This window comes from Phallusia mammillata, chromosome 6 (assembly GCF_965637545.1).
Source record: "Phallusia mammillata chromosome 6, kaPhaMamm4.hap1.1, whole genome shotgun sequence".
In the NCBI taxonomy this organism is placed as follows: domain Eukaryota; kingdom Metazoa; phylum Chordata; class Ascidiacea; order Phlebobranchia; family Ascidiidae; genus Phallusia; species Phallusia mammillata.
The window spans coordinates 24311550-24337607 of record NC_137257.1 but is presented as its reverse complement, the minus strand read 5'-3'; the positions used below and the strand labels follow the sequence as shown (position 1 = coordinate 24337607).

Sequence of the window (26058 nt, the reverse complement as noted above, 5' to 3'; positions counted from 1 at the left end):
AAAATTGATAACATTTTTACGTATTCAAAGAGTCTTGTACCCTCACTATTGGTCCCTTAAACCCATAGATGGGTGCAAGCATCAAACAAAACTATTCAAAACCTTCACCTGATACAAATCCACATAGTCGGTTTTTAGAGCTTGTAAACTCTCAGTAAGAGACTGGTCAATGTCTTCTGCTCTGTACAGTTTGTCTCCAGCCTACAGAAGAAACACGAAAGGCTTAAAAAACTTACATACAGATAAAGTGCAAAATACACAGTACATTCTTTCGGCCTCCAAATTTCGTTGCCACAATGACGTCAGGTCTACGACCCTCTATTTCTCCATGCTTTCCAGTGTTCAAAGGAAAAGGTTACGCTGGCTATGTGACTGGCTGTAAGTATCTTAAGCAGACAAACCACATACATTGAATCATACACAACATTCAACCTGCTAGTATTAGCTATAGCCTTTCAATTCAATCATGAATGAAAAACGCTTTACAAACGCCAAAGCACCAACGTAATTAGGTAAAATTTTGACAAAATAACTTCAGTCATTGCTAGTTTACCTGAAGCCTAACCCGCCGCGCATTCATGCGTGACCTATTGCACAGTTCAACGACTTTATAGAAATTCATCATTGCGTGGCGTAAAATTCGTGAATATTTGTAAATAACAAGTTGGCAAAAGCGTTCACAGTTTAAACGAAACAAATCATTGGAAATAACTTCATACTAAACGTGTATTTAATTTAAAAAACCTTGAAAAGACAATGAAAAATGTCATACACGTAAAAACGTCGGGATTTACACCATAGATGCCATATGGCAGGGGCACACAGGCTTTTTGCTATGACGGCCGCATCGCAGATACTTTTTTCACTAACGGCCGCCAAGGTGTCTTCTTGTTTTGTTTACAAAATAATGAAGGAAAAATAGGTTTAACTCATATACAAACCGTGCAATAGGTCACCCATCTAATGGCACCTAAAAAGCCAAGACTAATATCTAAGTTGATGCACAGATTGACCTCAACAGTCTAGCGATCAGTCTGTATTGTTTACGACATCACCATCTATAATATAGATTACAATATAGATTCTATGTTGTAACTTTTTTCGCATTGTTTGCACTCAATAGGCGTACAAAAAGTCGGACACAAATGTTTTCTACGCTAATAATACTCTTTTTAGTGTCACATAATCTGTTTGGAGCAGCTTTAAAATGCCAATATATAATATGTCAAGTATTACTTATGTCACGACCGCCAGTACATATGTTGTAGCAAACATGTTCACGGCCGCATAAACTCGTCCCCGCGGCAGCAAGTTGTGCGCTCCTGTTCTATGGTTACACGACCTGTGGCGGGCACGTTATGTAAAAATCTCATTATTGCAGGTGAAATAAAAAAGCAATTAATATTTTGAAATCGTTCACTTTATGTAGGTTGCTGTGCCTAATGTTGTGATTAAGAAACATGAAGTTAAAAAATTTGCGGCAACTGCAGATTGCACAGGTTGTGTAAAGGACAAATTTCAATTGAACAAGAAATCCATTTGGTAAACAGTATCAGTATATCCTCACACGCACACATAGCACCGCAACCTTCATTGTATGTTTCTTACGTGGAAATTTTGCCTTGTTATCGTCTGGGCTTTACGTTTTCTGATATAACACGACTTGGATTTATTTGGAACTGGCCAACACGAAATATTATAACATTGCAACACACCTGCAATGCAGATAGAATTTCGGTTTTATCTCAGGGCGTTGTTCGTTTCTGGTATAAAACGCTTGTATATTGCAGGCTCTGAACAAAGAGTGAGTTAACATGCTAAGCACAAAAAGATTAACTTTGAACCAGGTTTAGTTGCTAGGCACAAGTTTAAAACCCAATCAATCGCAAACTAAGAATTTCATAACGGGAAAAGATTTAAGTGAATTAACTCGCTGTATAAAATCAAACCTAAATTGAGTTCAAACGTAAATGCTGTACTGACTGAGAATTTTTTTGGTTTATTGCAGAGTTTTTCTAAATAAACCCAAGATATTTTTTGCAGAAAAACAGCCCATTTTTTTACTGGAGTAATTGATTTTAAAGGTATTTACGGTAGCAAAATGCGTGTTTTCGGGAAAGCTGTCATTCTTATGAGCATTTTTCTTGCTGGCGCATCCTGTAGGCCACCAAGCGCATCAGGCAACTATACTTTACCAGGGCCTTACAACGTCACCAAACCTTGGCTCCGCAATGATACTAAAGTCCAGCTTACCACCGCGTCTTTTTTGGAGGCGTGTGACTTTGGTAAAGGGCCATTTAATGCAACTGAATGTCGCATCGAAACAGCTCAGAAATATTACAACGATTCTGGTGAGTTGTACTTTAACTTAGAGGCGTTGCAATATATTAAATATAATTACAGTTTGCCGGGAAACGCCCAAAATAGGGGCTTGACCAAATAGCGCCTAGATGGGAAAAACAAAAACAAATTATGATTAAACAATTTTGCTGATAGGTTGCGCATGATTGCTTTCAAATCTGTTTTTAATCTTACTTAACTTTTAAAAAGCCTGTACGTTACCCTTAGAGTTTCCAAAACTAGAAAATGCTTCGGATATTTCGGAAATACTTCAGGCAGAACAGCAGCTTATTGACAAGCTAACATCCAGCAGGAAGCAAATCTGCATGGCTCAATCCAAGAAAAAGTGGGGCAGGTAAAACAAAAAAAGCAACTCGTTAGTGAATATAGATTTTGTAGTCTTAACTTGAGGTGCTTAGTTATAGAGCAGCCAATGCACATAATTTTTCAATCTAGTCACTAACCTAATGGGAGTCATTAACCTAGCTTATACAATATGTTAATTTTAAAAATATAGTGTTAAAGGGTGGTAGATATAGTATAGAAATTAGTTATGTACTGAAAATTCGGTTTGCCGAAACTTATTCCGCTATATCGGCTATTTTTAAAAACATAATCGATTTCGGCCGAATGCTTTGATGAGGTTCGATTTCGGTCCTAACTCAATTTTGCCGATTCAGTGCATAACTATAATATAAGTGTTTGTGCAAAAAAATGCACCACTCTTATAGGTAATGCCCAGTTTATCACTTTCAGATTTTGCTGCAGAAATACAAGCTGCGATGAAATCTTAAAAGTAAATGCATCTAAACCGACAAAAGGTATTTAAGTTTCATTAGTAAAGGTTGTAACATTCTTTTTTGCTGAGTCGCAAATGCTTACTATGCAACTAGGTGTTATTTTACACCCTGTAAAAACAATAAAATTGTAGGTAAAATAGTGTATGGTTTCGTCAAAGCATCTAATAACTTCAAGTTGATATTTTTACGGGAAATTTGTATTGCAGAAACCAAACCATCTACAGGTGCAGATAAAACATTGGTTGGTCCTGGTGCAGCAACCAAACCTGCCACCAGTGCCGATGCACCAACCGCTGGAACTGGTGCAGAAACCAAACCAGCCACAGGTGCAGATAAACCAACTGTTGGGCCTGGTGCAATCACCAAACCTGCCACAGATGGGGCTACACCAGCGGTTGGGGTTGGTGCAAAAACCAAACCAGCAGCCACGGGTGCAGATAAAACATTCGTTTGGGCTGGTGCAGCAACCAAACTTGCCACCAGTGCCGATGTACCAACCGCTGGAACTGGTGCAGAAACCAACAGCTCGACCAGTGGAGGTGATCCAACGGTTAAAGCTGGTAACACTACAGTGACAACCAGCGGTAATGTAATCTCGTTCAACACATTATCTGCCACTGAAAGCGGGGTTGCTATTCCGGCACCAATGTACGGCACGATTGTTTTTGCAGTAATTGTGGCATTTCTTGTGGCTTTGGGTTAAACTCGGGGTCATTAAACCGCTCACTGCCGGTTTTATACGATTTTGTTTTGCTACTGTAAATAAGTGTTTAAAAAAGCAAAGCGTCTGTATAAAAGCATTTTTTTCAAGCATAACTTCTATCAGTTTGTGTACTTGATATAGGCTATGTCGATTGGCTGTAAGCTGTCAATTTTATAAACCCGTGAACTGTTTTGATAACATTACATTAAATAGTAAAGTAATAATTCATGCGTAACACTGCCTTTACGAGCCACAATATTTCATCATTTCAAATGGTAAACACTCTTTTATGCGTTTCAGGTTTTTCACTTTGTATATCTGTGTAAATATAATAATAAACGTTTCAAAAAAATCCAAGTAGGCGGTGTAAGTGTTTGCAGTATTGCAAATGAAATAGTTTTAAATCAGTGCAAGAAAAACTTTCATTAAGGTAAATTTAACTATAAGCAATGCAAGCTGGTGTATTTCACAGGCGTGGTCTGGTACCATAATGATATAAATATATATATTATATATTAGTTAACGAAATTAACAATTAACATTAAAATACACATTTTAACTAACTAGTCTGAAATCAGCGCACAACAAACTACTTATTGCTATAATCGCTTAGTAATATTACAACTTCGAAAAGTTGTATGTATCTGTCTGCAAATATACAAATATATATCTTAGTGATTTATTCAGTGCAATCATTTTGCTGCGATATAATAAACCACACGAAGGGCTCAACAGGCAATAACAGCTGTGTTGTATTTGTTGTATTTGTTTTCTGTGCAGCTTACAGCATACGATACAGCATCATACATGGATCGGCACATCAGCGTACAAGCAGCAAGCAATATTAAGAGTCTTGCGATTTATTCATAAACATTAGAACAACTGGTTACCTAGTTACTTAAGCTTATAACGAATACTTGCCTTATCACTCGTTGGTAGTCAATAAATTGTCTCCAGTGTGTACACTAAGGTTAAATATAGGTTCTTTAGAAGTTGGACAATTACTTGGCCTGCTGGATTATATAATTAAGTGTCATTCTCGGCTAAACAGTTAAACCGGGACAATTTATAAGCCAAATAATTTATAAACCAAATTTTAAAATTAATCTATTTGACTGCATTTATAACTTAGTTGGTACAAGACATGGATAGAGAACGTGTGACACGACCTTAGTAGAAAAATATTGATATATTTTTAGGCCTTTTGGTAGCCCGCCAATGACCAGGAAATACATGGTTAACACGGATTACATCAGGGACGATAAATTGTTAGGAGGTCTTCATAAACTAAAAGGTCGCACCTCTGGTGTAGCATATTATGTTGATGCGTCATTGACATCATCATTAAATAGATAATAAATTTATCTCGGACACTGACCGTATTACACAGAATGGTTTAGGAAACAATTTAATGAGACTGCTGTACAATGGTGACGTTTGGATATTTCCTTTACAATGTATATGTAAAAAAACAGAAACCTAATACAAGAGAAATTAAAATGATATTCATCAGGTAGGAAACGCATACGTCAATTCAATCGCTGCGCTAAATGTGAAACATGCTGTAATAGCAATTCACGATGGTAAACGACATTTTTTTGTGTCTAAGGTGCTATATGATATAGTTTTGAAACTGCAACATAGCGTTTAAATTAACCGCCGTTAAAAACTAAACGGAAACAAAGACATTTGTAAATCAAGCAGGTATTTTTGATGTTTGCGAACTCAAACTGTGCACGTCAGTTGTGTTTAAAATAGGCGTTTTTAAGGTATCTGAAACGAAAAGAACATACACGTTTGTTTTTCCGCGTATCGACACACTCCAATGAACAAAGTTGAGTGTTACTATAAAAAAAGATTTTAAATTTTACGCTTATTTGTTTTGGCAAAGGAACCTGTACAACAGTATCAACTACCGTATGTTTCGCCCGAACTACGTGCCTTTAACCGGGAGGTTTTTGTCCCAATGGTATACATCAGTGAAGACAATTTTTCTTTAAAGGGTTGCATGCTTTAGCGTTTGAGAACCACTGTGGTATAAGTTTTGATGTTTCTAAAGATATAAAACATAGTTTTGGTCCTATTCAGTATAAAATTTGAAAGCGAACTCTATTGGGACATAAAACAAGATGTACCCACAACACATAGGTATATATTACAACGTTTGGCTGCTTGTTGGCTATACTATGTTGTTGGTGGTTTAATCAGAAACAGTGCCTTTCAAATCCTCTAATTTTTCCACAGACAACTGACGTAATTTGTCTGGAACTGGCTTGACCAATATTACATTGCAACACACATGTAATGCAATCAGATTTGTATTGTTGTGTGTGGGGCGTGGTTTATGTCTGGCATGAAATGCTTGTGAAACAATTTCCAGGTTATAACCAAGGAATTTAGGAACTAGAAATTTAACTAAGCATAATTTTAGAGAAAAAATGATTGTAAAAAGAATTTTGACATTTTTAAAGATACTATTTTGTAACTTTAAGTTTTTAAAAACTAAACTTTGGTCTCTTTTTGCAGCCTGCAAGTGTAATTTATTTAATAGCCTAGTTGTAATATTAAGTCTCGTAAGCCGAATGATGGGTTTTGGCAGGACTGTGATTTTTATGTGGCTTCTGGCATATGTGGCGGGTCTTTCTTCGATGCATGGCGGATCGGAGAGCTTTTCCGACTTTAACAAGTGCGATTTCGGAGTGGGGCCGTTTGACATGACGCAATGTAATGTCAGCTCCGCTGAAACCGAGTTTTGCAAACCAGGTAAGGATTTACCAATAAATAACGTTACTTCTGGTTTTGGTATTGGGTATAAACGCCTTCTGTTTTGTACCTTCAGTTTTAAAATGTTTGTAAAATTCAGGGTTTCGGCGTATTTCGCTAATTGATTATAATTTTTGCCTACTGTTTTTCTTAGATGGAAATTGCCCAACTCCTGGGACACTGTATTGTGTTGCGAAAGCCAAAAATAACGACGGGTAAGACAAAATACAACAAGATACAGAACACCGTTAACTGTCTATAAGTCTATAAGCGTTGTTTCACTAAAAACAAAAAAGCGATTTTAAATTACCAAAAATTAAAAAAATTAGCCACCTCATAATGTAAATAAATGCAAGATATGTTAAGTATTGTGAAAATGCTTGTCAAAGAACTGCATTCTCTTTCCAATCGTTTTAAAACAACGAAAAACAACAAAAAACACGATTAATAAGGATTATGCTATTGAAGACGATTTAAAGTTTTGCCACAAATAAGTGCATTAAAGTACGTTTTTTTAATATCCACCAGTTTCAAACTGTTATTTATTTTATATATACCGTTGACAGATATTGCTGCCGAAACGAAAGCTGTACGAGTATTGCATCGTTGACGACGACATATTCGACTGGAGGTATTTTGTGGTTGTTGAACAAAAAAAAAATTACCCCCAAAAAACTTATTAATACTATTTTGATACCTTAAATGTAAACATTAAACGCGTTGTTATATATCACAAATACATAGCTGCACAAGGTAATAAAATTATTCATCAAAAGATTTTTTACTGCCGGCCATCTTGATTACTTTTACTACCTGTCTTTCTTGTAGAGCCGAAAACCACCACCCCTTCAGCCAGTAATAATGAACCAATGGTTGGGGGCGGGGCAAACACCAAACCTGCCACTGGTGAAGATGAATCAGGTAAAACCACAGCGACAACTAGCGGTGATGTTACCACGTCTAACACATCACTTGCCACTGGGGGCGGAGTTGTCTTTCGAGCACCAATGCACGGCACAATTTGTAGGGGCAGGAACTTGGCCGAACGGTCTGGCGCGCCTGACCCATATACAGACATAAAAAAAAAACTGATCGGTATTCGTCCCCGGGAGAGTCCTGGGTTCGAACCCCGTGAAAAAAAAAAAAAAAAAAAATTGTTTTTGTAGTAAATGTGGCATTTCTTGTGGCACGAGGTTAAGTAACAATAAAGCTGCTTAGATAACAAAAGTATTTATCTGGAATGACTTGTAAATAAACGAAAGTGGGTCAATGCACTCTTTACTTTGGTTCATTTTCTAGTCATTAAAATTGTTTTGTGTTTGTGTTCTTGCTTTACTGCCGTATGCTAATATTTACAGAGCGTTTTTTTTTTCTAAAAGCCTTATAGTAGAATTTCTGCAAATAAAAGCTTGACAAACATTTCAAATTAAACACAAATTGGAAAACAGATGTTTGTGTATAGCCCCAGTACTAGAAAAAGTTGGTGACCAAGTATACATTTTAAGCGATGTTTGTTATTTTTTGGTTATTCGTGTAAATAATAAAATCTCTTCGCATGCATAAAGTGTACTGAGACATGCAGGTTTGTGACTTAATAGGCAAACTGAAAATACATCCTATAGGCCTAAGTTTGACATAAGTTCGTAAAAAATACAAACTGACGTCATTTTACGTGCAATAAGACATTGTTTATGTTTGGCCAGGTTTACTCTCTCCACCGGTAATATACTAAACTGTGCTTAACATGTAACAACACATGGAAGTTTTACAGCAAATTTAAGTAATAAACTCATTTAGAAGTTGATGATGGATAAATGTCTACATATACATGCAGCATTACGTCATGTTTTCCAGCGCTTGTGCAACGCAAGTAGATGATTTCAACTAGGCATCACAGGAAACTGTAATGTAGACGATGATTTAGAGATTAGGCAACACGGCATTGTTAAGAAGGAACGGATAACAAAACTCTCATTTATAACAAGCAATGCTGTTAAAGCGCAGAAGCTTCGCATCGTATTATGGGTATTTTTTATTTAACGAAATTTCTGCAGCAAAGAAGCGAAATGAAGACTAGTATACTTTGTCAGACAATAGTTAAGAAAAGTCTATAACTGCGAGAAAAGCCGTTCTTCTTTCGTTCAGCGATATTAGAATGGAGAAATAAATCAGATTTTGAGTTTTGTTTTTTCGACGCAAATCGGTTTTCTAAGGGTTTTCCCGGCGGTCATGCCATAATTTAAATAAAGTAGAACAAAAATCATTCGTATAATAATTAATCATGTGTAACATAACATAAACGACGCTAACGTTACGATTACACCAATAAATGATGCCATAAAAAAAGTAAAAATACAATAACACGACAAAAATTTTTCTTACAAATCGGTTTATTTGTTCAATTAGAAAACTTGATTGCATGCATGAACAAGCGGCCACCACCAGAACGGAAATCAACCTGTTTAGGCCAGGACCAAATCACAACACCAATTTTGTCATGTACTCACTACAGTACACGATTCGTATAAAATTGTCTTAACATCGAAAATTGCACAGGTCACGTGCCCGGAAGGCACGTAATAGACAGTCGGAAGTTACGTTATTTTCGAAGGTACGTAACCGCGTGAGATACAAAAACCACAACGAGTCAGGAAAGTCCCTCGAGAAACGACGTGGTTTGAATTTTGTTTTGACACTTCCCTAAAAACGACTTACATAAAACACACCAGTACTGAACCACTCACCGAATTGCTTTTATAAGCGAGTTTTAGAATTAGTCAAGACACTGTAATTCATGTAGCTAGACCAAAACAAATTGCCAGAGTGTTTGTATGTAGTGAATTTATTATATTTTTTTGTAAGTTCTTTAGTAGCCTGCAAAGGTTCATTAAACCGTAAAAATGAAAGTAATTGTAATTGTTTTATAACTGCCATGCATCTTATCACAGAAAAGGCTTCTTAAAAATCTTTTTTCTTCTTTATAGGACAACTTATATCTGTAATCAAATAGGAAATTATCCGAACAACTTAAAGAGAGTTTTTACTGATATAATTAGTAATGTAGAGAGTTTTTACAAAGTAATCAGTAATACTTGGGAAATTGTTATTGTCTTCATCAGTGCAGAGTTTAGCCTAACAAGCTTTCGTGATTGATCAAACTAACAGCCTAATGTTCCTATCAGGAGCCAATTTGTCATAGTTTTTTTGGTGTGGAATATCAAGCAAAAAACATTAACCTCTAAAGATAAACTGCATTTTCAGGTTTAGGAGCCCTTGTCTTTTGAATCTGAAAGAAAAGTCCACAAAAAACAAAATGCAGAACAGCTTGATAAAGTTCCTTTCAATCGGGTTGGTGTTTGCATCCATACAATCCTCAGCTACATTAACCACGTGTTGGAAAGGTGTCAACGTTACAAGGTCCAATATATGGGACGTTCCGACGGGAGAAAGAATCAACGAGACAAGTCCGTGTGCATCAGCCAATGCGACTTGCCTTAAAGTCAAAGCTTTCGGCAAAGGTTCGAAATGAGGTTTCATTTACATTACTACGAGGTCTTTATAGCCCCAATGGACACCTTTAACATGTAACCATTTTGTGACCTGCTTGTCTACAAAATAGTTTTAGTTGGGTCTAAACACCTGCCTCATGTAGATGGGCCTTATTGTGTACTTTAAATTGGGCTAAATGGCTTTAGCAAACTTAAGGAAATCCTATCGACTAACTATGGCGTCAATGCGACGTAATACCTATTACTGAACAACCAAATGTTAACATTAGTACTTTGGAGTTGCCTAAATTGACAACCTGCTCTGAAAAAGGATCAAACGTTTAACAAATTCAACACAATTCAATCTATACAACTTTCTGAAAGTGTTGCTTCAGTTAAAGTTTTGATTTTTGATTTTTTTTAGTCGCAACGTGGCTCGGTACGAAGTTAATAGACGGCATTGGATTCCTATGCAACAACGTTGGAAACTGTAGCAACTTGGATGACGCTGGATGCAGATTTCAAATGAATAAAGTTTTTCCATCGGTGGATTCAAGATGGGTCACGTAAGGTTGTGTTCTATAAACTTTTCTTATCTACCCCTTGCAATATGTGCTAATTCTTAAGACCGACTTGATTTTGTATAACGCCTTTTATGAGCCAGTTGGAGTATTATCTACACAAACCCATAAAGACTGATTCCATGTTAGATACGACTTAGATGAACATAAATTCAGAGTTGTCTAGCCTACGCCTTGGCATGGCAAATGTTTGGTGACCGGCTGATTCGCTACGTATAACCCCTTCAATAAGAAACTGGCGTAATGTAATGTCTTCATAGATAAGTTGCATAAATTGTATTACAAGATTTGGCAATCCCTGGAAAGATTGTTAAACTCGAGGTGGTTGTTCATTGCACACCAAGTAATTCAAATATCCGTGTGTAAAAACATCTTCATTCATTTTGAACCCACTAATAGTTACGAAATTGTTGACTTGCTAAGCCTTTATAATTCTAACTGGGGCCGAAATTTGTAATCACTAGTAAAATTGGTATTTGTTTTTTATCAAATGATTTTATCAAATTTCAGCAGTACAAACACAATACAAATTGTAGGTTAAAAGAAGCGCCTTCACAGCATCAAAAGTTTCTTACTTAAATATACAAAGAACAAATACTTAGACAGATAAATTGCTATTGGTTCGACTTGTGAAGCCATTTTGCACACAGCTGGAAACAGGCAAAGTAAACAATGAGGGATTCTTGTTTTTACGGAAAATAGTTTTATATTACTTCAATCATTATTAGATGTCCTGCTGGTTTTAATGATTCTAAAACTAACTTGTTTTGGCCACACGATTTGTTATTACCATAAAAATTACCATGAAACTATTTTACTACTATAAAAGACCTAGGCCGTATTGTGCACTATAGCCACCTAACGACAGTTTATTGGGAGTAACATGCTGCATAGTCATTCTTTGCTAGTTCTGTGCGATGCGATGACTGCTGGGCATAAACCACAGAGGAAACTGGTTTGCAACAGCCAAGCAACCGCTATTGGCTTGATGTATGTTTATTGACAACAGATTGTAATAATATAGGAGTGAAGTAAGTCCCTGTTATAGCTTACATATTTGCTTGATATTTCGCGTTAAAAAGTACGAAACATTTTCCATTAGGAAATTTATGTGCCCATTAGCGGTCTCAAAACAGAAACTTAAGGCAGAGCGCTGACTCCACGCCAAAGACACGATTTTTGTGCGTGCTGTGACAAACATGCAACAGCGGTTAAGTGGATGATTAAATACCCCCTTCCGGTTGCTGCAATTGTCCAACAGCATTTTGTCGCTCAATTTGAATAACAATCAGAAAGCATGTTGGTGCGTACAGACTGTGTGGGCACTATTACATCATCACAAAAGATCAAAGCACGTAAATATAAACTCGCAAATTGTTGGCTTGCCATGAAAACTACCACGTGTCCCAGGATTTGCCGATCCTGTCAGCATTTCCCACACGATAAAGGCAACTGTACAAACATTGCAAAATAAGTTAAAATTGAATCGGCAATTTTATCATAATCAAGTATTAGCAGTACAGTTTACCACTGAGTGATTCACCTTTGACCTCTTCAAACTTCTCAGATCCTGCAACATTTCGTGTTGCCACGGTAACGACTGCAACAACCGGACAGTGGCGCAGTTCCACGCATCTCAATCCACGACACTACCTACGATCAGTACACTAGGTGGCGCTATGACCACCAGTCCACAAGGTGGCGTTGCAAGAACGACCCCACAAGGCGGCGCTGCAAGTACCAGTCCACAAGATGGCGCTGCAAGCACTAGCCCACAAGGTGGCCCTGTAAGTACCAGTACAACGGGGAAAGCCGAAAAGCTGAAGCTGTCGACAACTCTTTACGTTATCGTGATGTCATACTGCTTCATAAAATATTTTAAGTAAAAATATGACGCAACAGATTTTGGTCAAGTTTTAATAAAAAGATGCGCGTTTTTCCTTTTTCTCATTGTGTGGTTGATTAGAATGCTACAAAATTGTTCAAGCATGATAACTGTTTATTAACCATATACTTTTGGTGTGTCTTAGAAACGAGACAGTTGTACTCAGTGGTGGAAATCATTTTTGTCAGCCGGTTCTATCACAAAAGTTATATTTTTCAGCCAGTTCGGTTACAAAAAGTCCATTGACAGTAATCAGTAGTGCTAGCCGGTTCGATCTCATAAAATATCGTGAGACAATTGTGTAGAACCGGTGCGAACCGGCTGAATCCCACCACTGGATGCATCGTGTGTGCTGCGTAAAATTGGTTGGCTCTTTGTTTTGATGCGATGTAGACTATTACAGCGCGTTTTGCGAGGCTTCGATGATGCAAGGTGTCTGGTAATTTGCCGCGGGTAAAACAAAACTGCTTTGAGGTGCAGTCTAAATACCGATGAATTTACAAAAATGTCTGTTCTACAGTTTTCGTTGTTGACTTAGGCAAGCTCGCCTGTCTATGGTTCGTGCCTATTCCGACATGTTGCTGTGACTTGTTTAATGGTAGCTCGAAGTTTGGCGTTGATTAACGTTAATGCAATATAGACAGGGTTGAAAGAAAGAATAAAACACACTTGCGTTTCAAATACTGCCATTTCAGGGCGGGCTTTACTTAGTTTTAACAAATTTTAGAAATGTTCAGGGGTTTTAGTACAGTTCAAGCAACAGCAATGGACCAAGTACTCGGGGGGAGGGGGGGTGTAAGTTTTAACATAAATTGTTGAGTGATGTCGGTTTAAAATTCGTACCAGAATGTTAAATGACAAAATATCTTTAGGAATTGTTTGTCGGGGTGTTGCAACGATGAACCAAACTGCAACGGTCACGGTGATGTATCTGATGTAGTTTATGCGGTGACTTGTATGACGGGAAAAACAACAAATGGAACCCTTACCGAAACGAAAGCATGCCAGGATTTTGAGTTTTGCGCAAGGAGGGAAGTAACCACTGATGGAGGTGAGGAAAGTTGATGAGTTAAAATAAGTGCGAGATGGAAGTTAACAAAGAAAGAGGCGAATAAATTCAGTAACCTTAAGAAATAAAATTCGAACACTAGTCAAAGTTATTTACAAAGACGTTTGACGAACAACGTTTTCAAATGCTTTGCATTGTAACATAGAGTTTTGTTTGCAGTCACAACAACAACCGTTTTGTGTTCGACTGACCAAGATTGTAATCTGCTCTGCGCAAATGTCACGTGAGTAAATTTCGTCACTTACAAAAGTTCTCAATCCTTTTTCCAGAGAAATTCGAAATACTGGACATTCCTCTGAAAGCAAAATATTGGAATGAATACATGGTTTGTTAAATAAAATCACACACTTTGTGTTTAGAAATTGCGTATCGGCATGCTGACATGATGCGGATGAGTGCAACGTTAGGTCTGTTGGTGACATAAACAACATTGTGCGCTGTGTGACAGAACTTAGACCAGATGGAACTATACTTCAAATCAGCACTTGTGCTCCGGGCCATCAGTGTGGAAGAATAGAATATGGGAACCAAAAAGGTCAGTCCTTAACTTTAACAAAACAACAAAATATGTATGAAAGATCTGAAAGATGAAATTGTTGATAGTGGTTTGTAAAAGGCGAATTGAAACGAGAAACAGCGATTTGTTTGTGAGTTGTCTGAAATGCGAATAAAAGTGGTTTGCTTTGAAACCGAAACTTCTTTCTGTTTCAAAAATAGAAGTTTCGTGTCAGACAACGGCTGCCTGTGATGCTGGACTTTGTGAAAATAGAAAGTAAGTTATTTTTAAGTGTATGTTAGCAACGAACTTACAGTAGCCACCTGAAGATAAATAATTTAACAAAAACTTAAGACAGAAACAAATGATTGCAAGTTTTTCAAATTTACAAAGTCAGATTTTATGTAAATACATTTTTTTAATTTAAAATGTCCTTTTTTAATGAGTAAAATACACGTATGCCCAGTCGTGGCATCGCACAGACTAGGTGAGGCATGGGTTTTTACCCTGCTACTCCCAGCAAACTGGAGTGCCGTTGGATGGCTACACTAGCCAATACGGCCGATCTCTCGTCACCAGCTGCACTGATGAGACCTTGAGACCTTATAGGTCGAAACAGTGTTTTTTTTACAGTGTTTTTTTTTAAAAAAAGTGCACTGTCTGCACCTTATCACTTAACGGCTCGATGCTTTTACAAAATACACGTGTTTTTACAGTAACTGTGTGGCTGCCTGTTGCCAAAACGACGAATGTAACTTGCTGGGTGTGGCTGAACTCAATGTGAGGGGAACCACAACACCGGATACTACAACAGCAACAACAACACCTACAACAACAATACCTACAACCACTACAGAAACAACAACAACAACAACCACTATAGCAACAATAACAACATCTAGTGCTAATCACGCAGCACAAATTAACATTTTGATGACGATGGGTCTTGTAGTTCTCGGTTGGTTCGTGATGTAACTGATGACATTTTTAAACTGCGCATACATTTGTAATTCGAACGAAAACAAGATTCGTTTGAATTGCAACAATAATGACGTTTTATCGAATTAAAAATGTTCATTAAAACACAACTTCCAGAGAGATTGTGTATGTAGAATGCATATTAGTGTAGTTGTTTAAACACCCGGTGTTTTCATAATCATCAGTGCAGGTTGTCAACTAAGCTTAAAATAAATGTTCACATTCACTACATGGATGATGTTTCGTGCAGTTCAAACAACCGTTGCTTGTGATACTATTGACTTGTAGGTATGTCCCTGTGACTTGCTTTAGTGCAAACTGCATTTAATCGTGTGTTGTCAAGTGTCACTGGTCTAGGAAGACGCACAGGAAGTAGTTTAATCATAGATTAAATTTGGCGCGACCCCAAAGGTGGCGCTGTCCTTCCTAGACCACAAGGTGGCGCAGCAGTGCAACGGGGAAAGCCGAAAACCTGAAGCTGTCGACAACTCTTTACGTCTTCGTGACATCGTATTGCTTGATAAATTATTTGAAGTAAAAATATGACGCAAGCGATTTGGTCCATTTAATAAAGTTATCAAAACTTACCTAAAACTTTTGTAAATCTTTTGAAACTAGTTTAATTAAACTTCTAATGTTGTCTCTTTGTGTTTTTTGCAACTTATTTAGCGTTTTAAAACTATAAACTTCGGCTGCCTTTTTTTCCGTTTTCTTGATTTGCTGCTGTGGTTGATTAGAATACCAGAAAATATTTCAAGAATAATGATTACTTATTAACCATATACATCCAGTATGCCTATTTTAAACGAGACAGTTATGTGTATGCTCGTATCGACACACAATACAGGAAATACCAGATAAAGCTGATTAATATAGAGAAAGGTTTAAAAATTATTTCATTTTTGCAGCACACTTTGCATCTTAAAAACACAAACTAAATGTTTCAAAATAGTTTACCTTTATTAAGACTGTTCTTTTTGTGGTAAATCACAATGGGTTTTAATAGTGAAATGATATTTCTGTTATAAATTGCAGCGTCAATGCCCAGTGTTGTTCTCTGATCAAAATTCGGCTCGTATTGCTCCAACAGGAGCCATAAATAGTGCCAAGGAAGAATGCAAATATTTATTCCTTCCTAAAAATGTAGATGCATCGCAGTATTGACGGCTGCCTATCCGACTGTGTGATTTTTAAACAAAAATATTTTTTAAAATTTAAAGGACTTGTTGACTATTTTTACCTTGTAAATGTTACAATTTACAGAATGATAAACAAGTAAAAAAATATACCCATGGATACACCGTACAACACACACATTTTTTTTATCAAAAGTATTTTTATTTCATACCGAATGTTTGTTGTTGCAGAAACGATAACTCCCAATAATTTAACCAGTGTTGATGATTCAAGGGTTTTGCCTTGTGCAAAGATCAAACCTGGCACCGGTGGTTTTTTTACGGGGTTCGAACCCAGAACACTCCCGGGGACGAATCCCGCTCAAGGTTTTTTATATCTGTACATGGGTCAGGCGCGCCAGACCATTTGGCCAAGTTCCTGCCCAACCAAGTTCCTTTAAATTAAACCAACAATTAGACCTGGTAAACCTACAGTGACAGCTAGCGGTGATGTTACCACGTCTAACGCATCACTTGAGTTTGTGTTCTTGCTTTGTTGCCGTAATTTGATATTTATCAAGCGTATTTCCAAAAGCGTTAATGGTTTTTAAAGAAATTTTTACCTGGATTAATATAATTTTATGTTTTACGCGACATTTTTTTGTGTATTCTTTTAAATGTTCTTGCAAATTATATCTCTTTACATGCATAAAGGGCAATGAGACATTATTTCGTCATAATGTCCAACAGTTACTCAAGTTTCGCTTCAGATTCGTGACTTTAAAGACAGACAGCAAACAAAGGTTTCGTGTCACATTTAACATAGGATCGTGATAAACCACAATCTGGCGTCATATCACGTGTATTGCATCATTGCATACTCCCATATTTCATCTTAAAGGGAATTTTCAAATTCTACACAACAAAGAAGATAATTGATACGTCACAATTAGTGGTAGCATACGTCATTACATATTAAGGTGGAACTTGTCTGCCAAATGAAAATGCAAACATTTTTCTTGATGTTAAGCTAGCAGGGTCCAATTTATGGCGCTAAAATCGAGTAAGCAAAAGAAACCACACAGCAAACACAGTAGTAAACACACTGTCAAAATGCCATGCAATGATTTGAGTGACATATCTGAATCTTACACGCCGCTTGTTTTTTCAGCCTAAGTTCTGAATGGTAGGAAAGTTAGTTAATTTCCTGGTTAGAATCCTCTTTTCTTCTTCTAATTGGAAAATTTGATTGAATGCATAAAAAAGTGGCAATTAGTTTGGCGTAAATAAAAAAATCCCGACCAAGCCCAAAACTGTACACCAAAATTAGTCAAGTAATCACTAAACGAGTGGTTCCCACCAGTGGCAAGGCATGTACATGTAGAAGAAAGTTAAGTAAGTGAATGGTGCCTAAATTGTTGTTTAAAGTCTTACTCTAAAACCTAAAGTCACAAATCTGATATTTTAGTCACAAACTTAACTATTTTGAATCAAAAAAAGATAATTTTAATGCATGACACAAAACATCATTATTAAAATAACCGAAAAATTGGACTTTGGTGATTGACTTTAGTGGGAAACTACACGAAAAAGGTGAAGAACTACTTCACTAAACGATTTACTGCGAAATGTTTTCGAAACTTTCCAGCCAAGATTGCGCAGAGCACATGTCCGGAAGTCACGCAGACTGGAATTGCATTCAATTTCGAGCCGCCCGAAATGTAATACTACAATTAGGGAAGGCAGCCCTTTGAGAAAGGGCGTGATTTGAATTTTGTTTTGACTCTTCCCCCTAAACCGCCGCACTTGAGACTGTCGACTATTCAACCAACTGGTTTCATAAGCGAGCTCTAAATATATACATGACACTGTAGTTCTTGTAGCTAGATAAAAAAGAAGCTTGCATAGATTTGTATGTAACGGATGCAATTCCTTTGTTATTTGCAAGTGTTTAGCGATTATACAAAGCATTAGATTATTAGGTCCAGAAAATTGAAAGTACTGTGGAAAATGTTTTATAACAGCGTCTTATCTGCAGAAAATGTTCTTCTTAAAATCATTTTTAACAACAGGTAAACTGCCTGGCTTTAAATTTAATCAGTGCGAATGCTTTTGTGGATAACTTAGCAGAAAATATAAATTCTTTGTACAACTAAAAATGCGCTTTTATATTGTATTTACATTTTATTGCATGCGTTTTAGGAATTACTGCAGTCCTCATCGGTGTAAAGTTTAGCATAACAAACTCAGCGTTTTTTTTTTGACAAACTACCAGTCTACTATTCCTAAAAGGAGCCATTGGGCCATTTTGTTCGGAATCTAAAAAAAGTTTCACGAAAGAAACATAAATAAAATGCAGAACAACTTGATATCATTCCTTTCAATGGCCTTGGTGTTTGCATCCATACAACGCTCAGCTACATTAACCACGTGTTGGAAAGGTTTCAACGTTACAAGAGGCAACATACCAATACTCGTTTCGCCAGAAAATCGATTCATCAAGACAAGTCCGTGTACATCAGACAACGCGTCTTGCCTTAGAATCGAAGCTTATGGCGAAGGTTTGAAAAAAATGTCTTATTTAGTTAACGGCGACGTCTTCAAAACCCTAATCACAATTTTTAGCGTTTTATAGCGTTTACTAATCAACGCCCCAGTGGTATTATTGGCCACAACTTATATTGTTCGATGTATGAGTAAAATGACTCTGATCTGGTCTTAAGGTATACTTACTAAAATTGTGACCCGCTTGCCTACAGAATATTTTTTATTTGTTGGATATTCGTATCCCCTCTTGTGTATCCATGCAGCAAAATTCTGTGTTTACTTATTTCATGTCTGCATGAATATAAAAATATCTCAAATCAGTGATGGTCATTTTTGACAGTTTATATTTTGATAATTAAGCTACACTACACCTTATAGGTCGAAACAGTGTGCACTGTCTGCAGCTTATCATTTATTGACTCGATGCTTTTACATAAGCTACACTGATTTAAAGTTTCTCGATATAAGAAAAGGAAGCTCAGGCATTTATAGTAAAGTATTTTCTGTTGTGGAGAAAATTTGCGTTTTCTTGTGCATATTAGGTTTTTATTGCGCATTTCAGGTTTGTCTGCTCAACCACCTTAATGCTTAACTGTGTGCAAATACCGATCAACCGTTTTGGTTTAATTCTTTACATTCTAGTAGGACCAAACAAGTTTTAATACCGTTTGACTTTGCTTGGTTCTGCTAAATTGTTTTTACAAAAAAATAAGGCAAATTTTTTTCAGCACAAAAAAAGTACTCTTCATTTGAAATCGTTTGTAGATGATTTAAAGATGAAAAGAATATTTTGTATTTCGAGAAATTTGAAGCACATTGTGATTTTGAGATAACTTGAGGTTTAGCAGTTTCCAACTTTGAACTTAAGCAGTACTTATCAATACCATTAACTGTACAACTAAATCTTAGTATGTTACTTTTTGAGTTACGTGTACTTGCTTGGAAATAAAGCGATTGAAACATTTTCCAATGAAATCCAACTGCTTTTCTTGCAGTGTTGTTTAACCAAACTTTTTTGTTTCCTTGTATTTTTAGCACCATGGTTTAATAATACGCTGGCACTGGACGGCGTTGGATTCCAATGCAACAACCAGGGAAACTGTAGCAACCTGGATGACGCTGGATGCAGATTTCAGTTGAAGAAAGTCTTTTCATGGGTACCCCCATCATGGGTCAAGTATAATTGTGTTGCATAAACTTTTCTAGCTGATGCCTTGCCATAAGGCGGTGGTTCCTAACCTGTGGTTGACTAGACGTCCACAAAAAATGGTGATAAACTGAGGATGGTTGCCTATTATATACTGAATGATGGTTAAAATGTTAGTTGTTAATTATTTTATCTCACTTTTTAGGAAACGATTTTGAAGAATTATGCTTTTAGCCAAATTGCTTGTCGCCTACTCTTACTTCAATCTTGCTCAATAATAAATCACAGTACGCCAGGGCCATTGAAGGCGCTATACCGAATCAGCCGGTCACCAAGCATTCACCAAGCATTCACCAAGCATTCACCAAGCATTCACCAAGCATTCACCAAGCATTCACCAAGCATTCACCAAGCATTCACCAAGCATATGGCAAGGCGTAGGCTAGACTAGCCTGCGGTGGGATTCGAACCCACGACAGGAGTCTTTCCGGGACTCGCGCTCTACCAACTGAGCTGCACAGGCTCAGTGGAGAATCCGCCGAAAGTCGAATCACAAGCACCGTTGCCTGCCTCGTATGCTGCACATGTCAGCTTCGTAGTAGGGGATCGCCAGATTGACCAGTATCAGTTAAGATGAACATAAATTCATAACTGGGATCAGCCCTGAAGCGTCTATGCAGACCAGCGATCACGGCACACTCATGTATAAATCACAGTACGCCAAGACCATTGAAGGCGCTATACCGAATCAGCCGGTCACCAAGCATTCACCACCATATGGCAAGGCGTAGGCTAGAAAAATCTAGCCTGCGGTGGGATTCGAACCCACGACAGGAGTCTTTCCGGGACACGCGCTCTACCAACTGAGCTACACAGGCTCAGTGGAGAATCCGTCGAAAGTCGAATCACAAGCACCGTTGCTCAATAATAGAATGATCCACGATCATTTCTTATGGACTGGGGGGTCCATGTCCTGAAACGAGTTGATAACCCTAAAGGGAATGCTTTGGAGACGGGTTCAAAAGAGTAGTGCGACTTAGATAGGCCAATCGTAGTGTGGTTCTATAAATTATGAGTATGCCGTGATAGGTGATCTGCATAAAACCATAAGTCTGATACCAGTTATGTTTATCTTAGCTAATTTTTATAAAAATGTATTTCAGGACTTGGCAATTTCTGATGGCACATTTGTTAAACACGCGGTGATAGCTGATTGTACGCTAAGTGTTTGAGAAGTTCGTATTCAAGTTTTGTCTAATATTTTAAGCCAGGGGTTCTTAACCAGGGGTGCACGCAACTGTTCCAAGGGGATGCGGGGATGCTGAATCATTAAGGTGGGTTAGGTACATTCTTTATAAATACAAAAACAAACGGGGGTGCGAAAATTTGTTGGTGATTTGAAAGGGGTGCAGCAAGGAAAAAGGTTAAGAACCACTGTTTTAAGCGGTCGAGTAAAGAAGAACTTCTACAATTGAATTTAACAGGTTTGGCTCATTTTTAAATTCTTCAACAGCCTTGCGTGACAATCTTTTAATGTGTAGCAGTGTTCAAGGCCACCTAATAGCAACCAGAAGCAGTCAGATTCGTACGTGTAGACTTGGTTTTAAGGTCAACACATTGTCCGGTAAGCGTGTTATCTTGTCGCCTCCATTAAAAAATAACAAAAAAGTTATGCAGACTGGAACTAAAAATGTCTTAAAGGGAGCTTTACCTAACATACACTTATAATGTCTATAACAGGGAGGTCTTATAAGCGAAAACAGTGTGTAAAAGATAGAAAGGCATGTTTTAATTTCAAAATGAGGTTGTAAACTCGTGCCGCGCTTTTCGCTTGTAGTATGTACAGGGGAAAAAGCAAATGGGGTAAATATATAACCCTTTATAAGTAGACAAGGTATTTCGGTATAGGGTTAAAGATCTTTTTAGGTTTCTGTACTTTTTTAAAAAAAGATATGTTTTTTTGAAAAAGGTTTTGTTTGGGTTCGAGAGGTAGATGTTAAAGGGTTTTTGAAAGAGCGTTTAAGAGGAAAGTTAACTCTGCACTCAAAACCATGATTTATGTGCGCTATACTGTACAAAAAACTAGAATGTCTGTCTCCCACCCTCCTACCAGTTATCAAACATGCGTTAACGAAACCGTACAAAAAAACAAGCTAGCATGCAACCGATCAAAATACCATGCAGCGATTCTACCGATCCAGGTAGCCCAGAAAGCTGTAAAGCCTACCTTATTCAAACAGAATGTTTGATTAAAATGAGATTGTAATCAAAATCAAATTTTACCATTTAGTACTGTTTACCTGAGAGTATTTCACCTTTGACCTCTTCAAACTTTTTTAGATCCTGCAACATTTCGTGTTGTCACGGTAACGACTGCAACAACCGCACAGTGGCGCAGTTCCACGCAACTCAATCCACCACACAGCCTACGACCAGCACACTAGATGGCGCTGCGAGCACTAGCCCACAAGGTGGCGCTGACAGCACCAGTACAACGGGGAAAGCTAAAAAGCTGAAGCTGTCGACAGCTCTTTACGTCATCGTGACATCATACTGCTTGATGAAATATTTTGGATAAAAATGATGACGCAAGCGTTCTGGTTCATGTAACAAAGGTTTTATTTATCGTTTTAAAGCTATAAACTTCGACTGCCGTTTTTTCTTTTCTCATTTTCTTCTGTGTTTTTTTAGAATGCTAGACAATATTTCAAGCATGATGTAAACATGTACATCCAGTATGTCTATTGTATTTGAAACAGTTTAACGTATGCTCGTATCGACACACAATACAGGAAATACAAAAAACTCAGAAAGGTCACATAGAGAAAAGGTTTAGAAACTATTTCATTATTGCGGTACACTTTACATGTCAAAAACACAAACAAAATGATCGAAGTAAACTCATTTGGAATTTTTAAAGGAATGAGTAAAACCCACTGTTTATCACAAATTGACAAATAGTGTTTCTTACAATCCTGCACAGGAGATGGTGGTACTTCAAAAAACGGAGGATCAGGAGTTTGCTGATTTATACATATATTGTGGAGAATGCAGCATAGGCATAGGTGCATCTGTTACAGGCATAGCATTTCAAGATTATTGCCAGACAAAAACCTTGTTCTGTCACTTCATTGCCAGAACAAATTCTTTCTGCTGATAATTAACATGTTACGGTCACACACCTATTTTGCAATTAACAAATGGTTAAAACATGCCAGGGTGAATAACTTGCTTCCCATGGTTAAACTTGCAAAACGTAAACAACTCTAGTTATGTAGGTTGCCGATGGATGAAACGGTCATGTAAATGGACCTCAAAAGTGGACGAAAAAGGGCCGCCTTTTGTGGCCTGCTCTTTCTCGAAAAGGCCACCTTCGTAAGCCACGTTGACAAAAATTTGTCCATTGCGGTCCTCTTAAGAGGGCCAGGCTTTTTTTGGCCACCTTCAAAATTGCCCTATTTTAATGGTGAAAGTTAATGCAGCAAGGCTTTAGCAAAGTTATTGAAATCCGCCAATGTGACGTAATATCAATAACTAACTCACCAAATGCCAAGGAAGAATGCAAATATTTTTTCCTTCTTGCTAAAAACCTGGTAGCATCGCAGTATTTACGGCTGCCTATCCGACTGTGTGATTGTAAAACACAAATATTTACATAAATGATGACTCCCAATCATTTTATCACTTGCCACTGGGGGCGGTGCTGTATTTCGAGCAACAATGTACGACAACTTGGTTTGCAGTGAATATGGCATTTCTTGTGGCGCGAGACTAAATATCAATGGTGACGCTTAAATATTTGTCAATCCTTTCAATTTCTAGTCATTAAATTTATTTAGAGTTTGTGTTCTTGCTTTGTAGAGCTTGTTTTCTAAGTGTTTATTTAGATATTTTTACCTGGACTGATGTTATTGTACGCGACATTTGTTTGTTTTTGTGTATTCTTTCAAATATTCTTGTGAATAAAACTCTTCACATTCATAAAGTGCACGGAGACATAATTTCGTCATAATGCCCAACAGTCAAGTTTCGCTTTAGATACGTTGCTTTAAAGACAGACAGCAAAAAGAGGTTTCGGCTTAAATTTAACATAGGATCGTGATAAACCGCAATCTGACGTCATATCACATATATTATGTCATTGTATACTTCCTCATCTCAAAGAGAATTTTCGAATTCTAAACAACAAAGAGGACAATGGATACGTCACAATTAGTGGTAGCATATGTCATTATATATTAAGCTGAAACTTTTCTGCCAAATGAAAACTTTTTTGTTGATGTTAAGCCAGCAGGGTCCGATTGGGGTTAAAAACGAGTAAGCAAAGGTAAACAAACACTGTTTGTCAAACAGCATACTAAACACACTGTCAAAATGCCATTGAATGATTTGAGTGATATATCTGAATCTTACACGCCGCTTGTTTTTTCAGCCTAAGTTCTGAATGGTAAAAGAAAAGTTAATTATTTACTGGTAAGAATCCTCCTTTTTTCTTCTAATTGGAACACCTTATTGCATGTATACAGAAAGCGGCAATTGCTTAGGCAGAATTTGTGTAGCATGTGGAGGGAGATTGTTTAAGTCAATGGTGCCTAAATTGTCGTTTCATATTTGCTTTAATATCTAAAGTCACAAATCTGATGTTTTAGTCGCAAAGTTAACTATTTTGATTTAAAAAAAACAACAATTCTAATCTACGACACAAAACATCATTTTTAAAATAACAGGAAATGGACAATGAGGGTTGACTTTATAGGAAACTACACCAAAAAGGTGAAGAACCACTTCACTAAACGATTTACTTCGAAATGTTTTCGAAACTTCCCAGCCAAAATTGCTCAGATCATGGGCTCGGAAGTCACGTGACTGACAGGCAGGAGTTGCATTCACTTTCGGGCATTCGTAGCCGTCCGAAATATTAAAACTACAATGAGTCAGGGAAGTCCCTTGAGAAAGGACGTGATTTGAATTTTGTTTTGACCCCTTCCTCTTAAACCGAGATTGTTGAGACTGTACACTATTCACTATTCAACTGTATACTATTCAACGCACCGGTTTCATAAGCAAGCTCTCAATTTAGTCATGAAATGGTAGTTCATGCAGCTAGATTAAAAAAGCTTTGAGAGATTCGTATGTAGTAATCACAAATTTAGAAACAGTTAGAACACTATGTACGGATCTGTTAATAAGTTTAATGGTGAAAATAACGGCCCAAATAGACGTAAAAAGCGACATGCGTTATTGTTCAAACGTTTCGGCAAATGCTCATATCACTGATGATGGCATGAGCATTTGCCGAAACGTTTGAACAATAAAGCATGTCGCTTTTTATGTCTATTTGGGCCGTTATTTTCACCATTAAACTTAGAAACAGTTAGCTTTCGTAAAAAAACAGAAATCAAATATATTTCGATTGTGCAAGCATCTTTAGTGTCCATAAAGCCAACTCAAAAGGGACAAAAATTAGACAAGACATCTCATACTATCTCAAACACGACCCTTGCAGTATTGTTTTGCAAGTCTTTGACGGTTATACAAAGCATTAGTTCATCAGGCCGAGAAAATTAAAGTGCTGTGGTAATTGTTTTATACCATCCGTTTCAGCGTTTTATCTACAGAAACGGTTCGTTTCAACCATTAACAAGTAAACTGCCTGCCTTTGAATTTAACCATAGCAAACGCTTTGATGGATAAGTGAGCAGCGAACATAACTTTTTTGTACAACTAAAATTACTGAAGTGCTTTTATATTTACTGTAGTTGCAGTTCATTGCAAACGTTTAAGAAACGCTGTTGTTTTCAGTGGTGGCACACTCAGGCAGACTCGGTTTGATCCAGCTACTGGTCTAGTGTTTGTATAAGTAGCCACTCTGTCGTCTGTGAAATTATGTGCGTGTGAAATATGGCTTCATAAAATAAATTGTAATTAAATTTTCAGGTTTAGGAGGGCTTTTCTTTTGAATCTGTTAAAACAAATTCCACAAAAAATGCAGAAGAACCTGATCTCATTTCTTTCAATGGCGTTGGTGTTTGCATCCATGCAACGCTCAGCTACATTAACCACGTGTTGGGAAGGTTTCAACCTTACAAAGTCCAAAATGCCAGGGTTTCCACCAGAAGAACGAATCAACAAGACAAGTCCGTGTG

General features: G+C 37.2%; 1 protein-coding gene, 1 long non-coding RNA gene and 2 other non-coding genes across 4 annotated transcripts; 2 read left to right on the top strand and 2 right to left on the bottom strand.

Moving 5' to 3' along the window:
- The first annotated feature begins 9873 nt into the window (after nucleotides 1-9873).
- On the top strand, nucleotides 9874-12564 carry LOC145234033 (uncharacterized). Its single transcript, XM_080098805.1, has 3 exons — nucleotides 9874-10124; nucleotides 10519-10660; nucleotides 12243-12564. The coding sequence occupies exons 1-3, from the start codon at nucleotides 9920-9922 to the stop codon at nucleotides 12559-12561; spliced, it is 666 nt and encodes a 221-aa protein (XP_079954931.1). The 5' UTR covers nucleotides 9874-9919; the 3' UTR covers nucleotides 12562-12564.
- A 421-nt stretch (nucleotides 12565-12985) lies between these two features.
- On the top strand, nucleotides 12986-15197 carry LOC145234547 (uncharacterized). The gene is made up of 6 exons (XR_013861295.1): nucleotides 12986-12999; nucleotides 13433-13611; nucleotides 13789-13852; nucleotides 13989-14164; nucleotides 14347-14401; nucleotides 14842-15197. It is a non-coding gene; the product is annotated as an uncharacterized LOC145234547 (long non-coding RNA).
- Nucleotides 15198-20361: 5164 nt separating this feature from the next.
- Trnas-gga (transfer RNA serine (anticodon GGA)) lies at nucleotides 20362-20435 on the bottom strand. The gene has a single exon. It is a non-coding gene; the product is annotated as a tRNA-Ser (tRNA).
- Nucleotides 20436-20716: 281 nt separating this feature from the next.
- Nucleotides 20717-20790, bottom strand: Trnas-gga (transfer RNA serine (anticodon GGA)). Its single transcript has one exon. It is a non-coding gene; the product is annotated as a tRNA-Ser (tRNA).
- Nucleotides 20791-26058: the final 5268 nt, after the last annotated feature.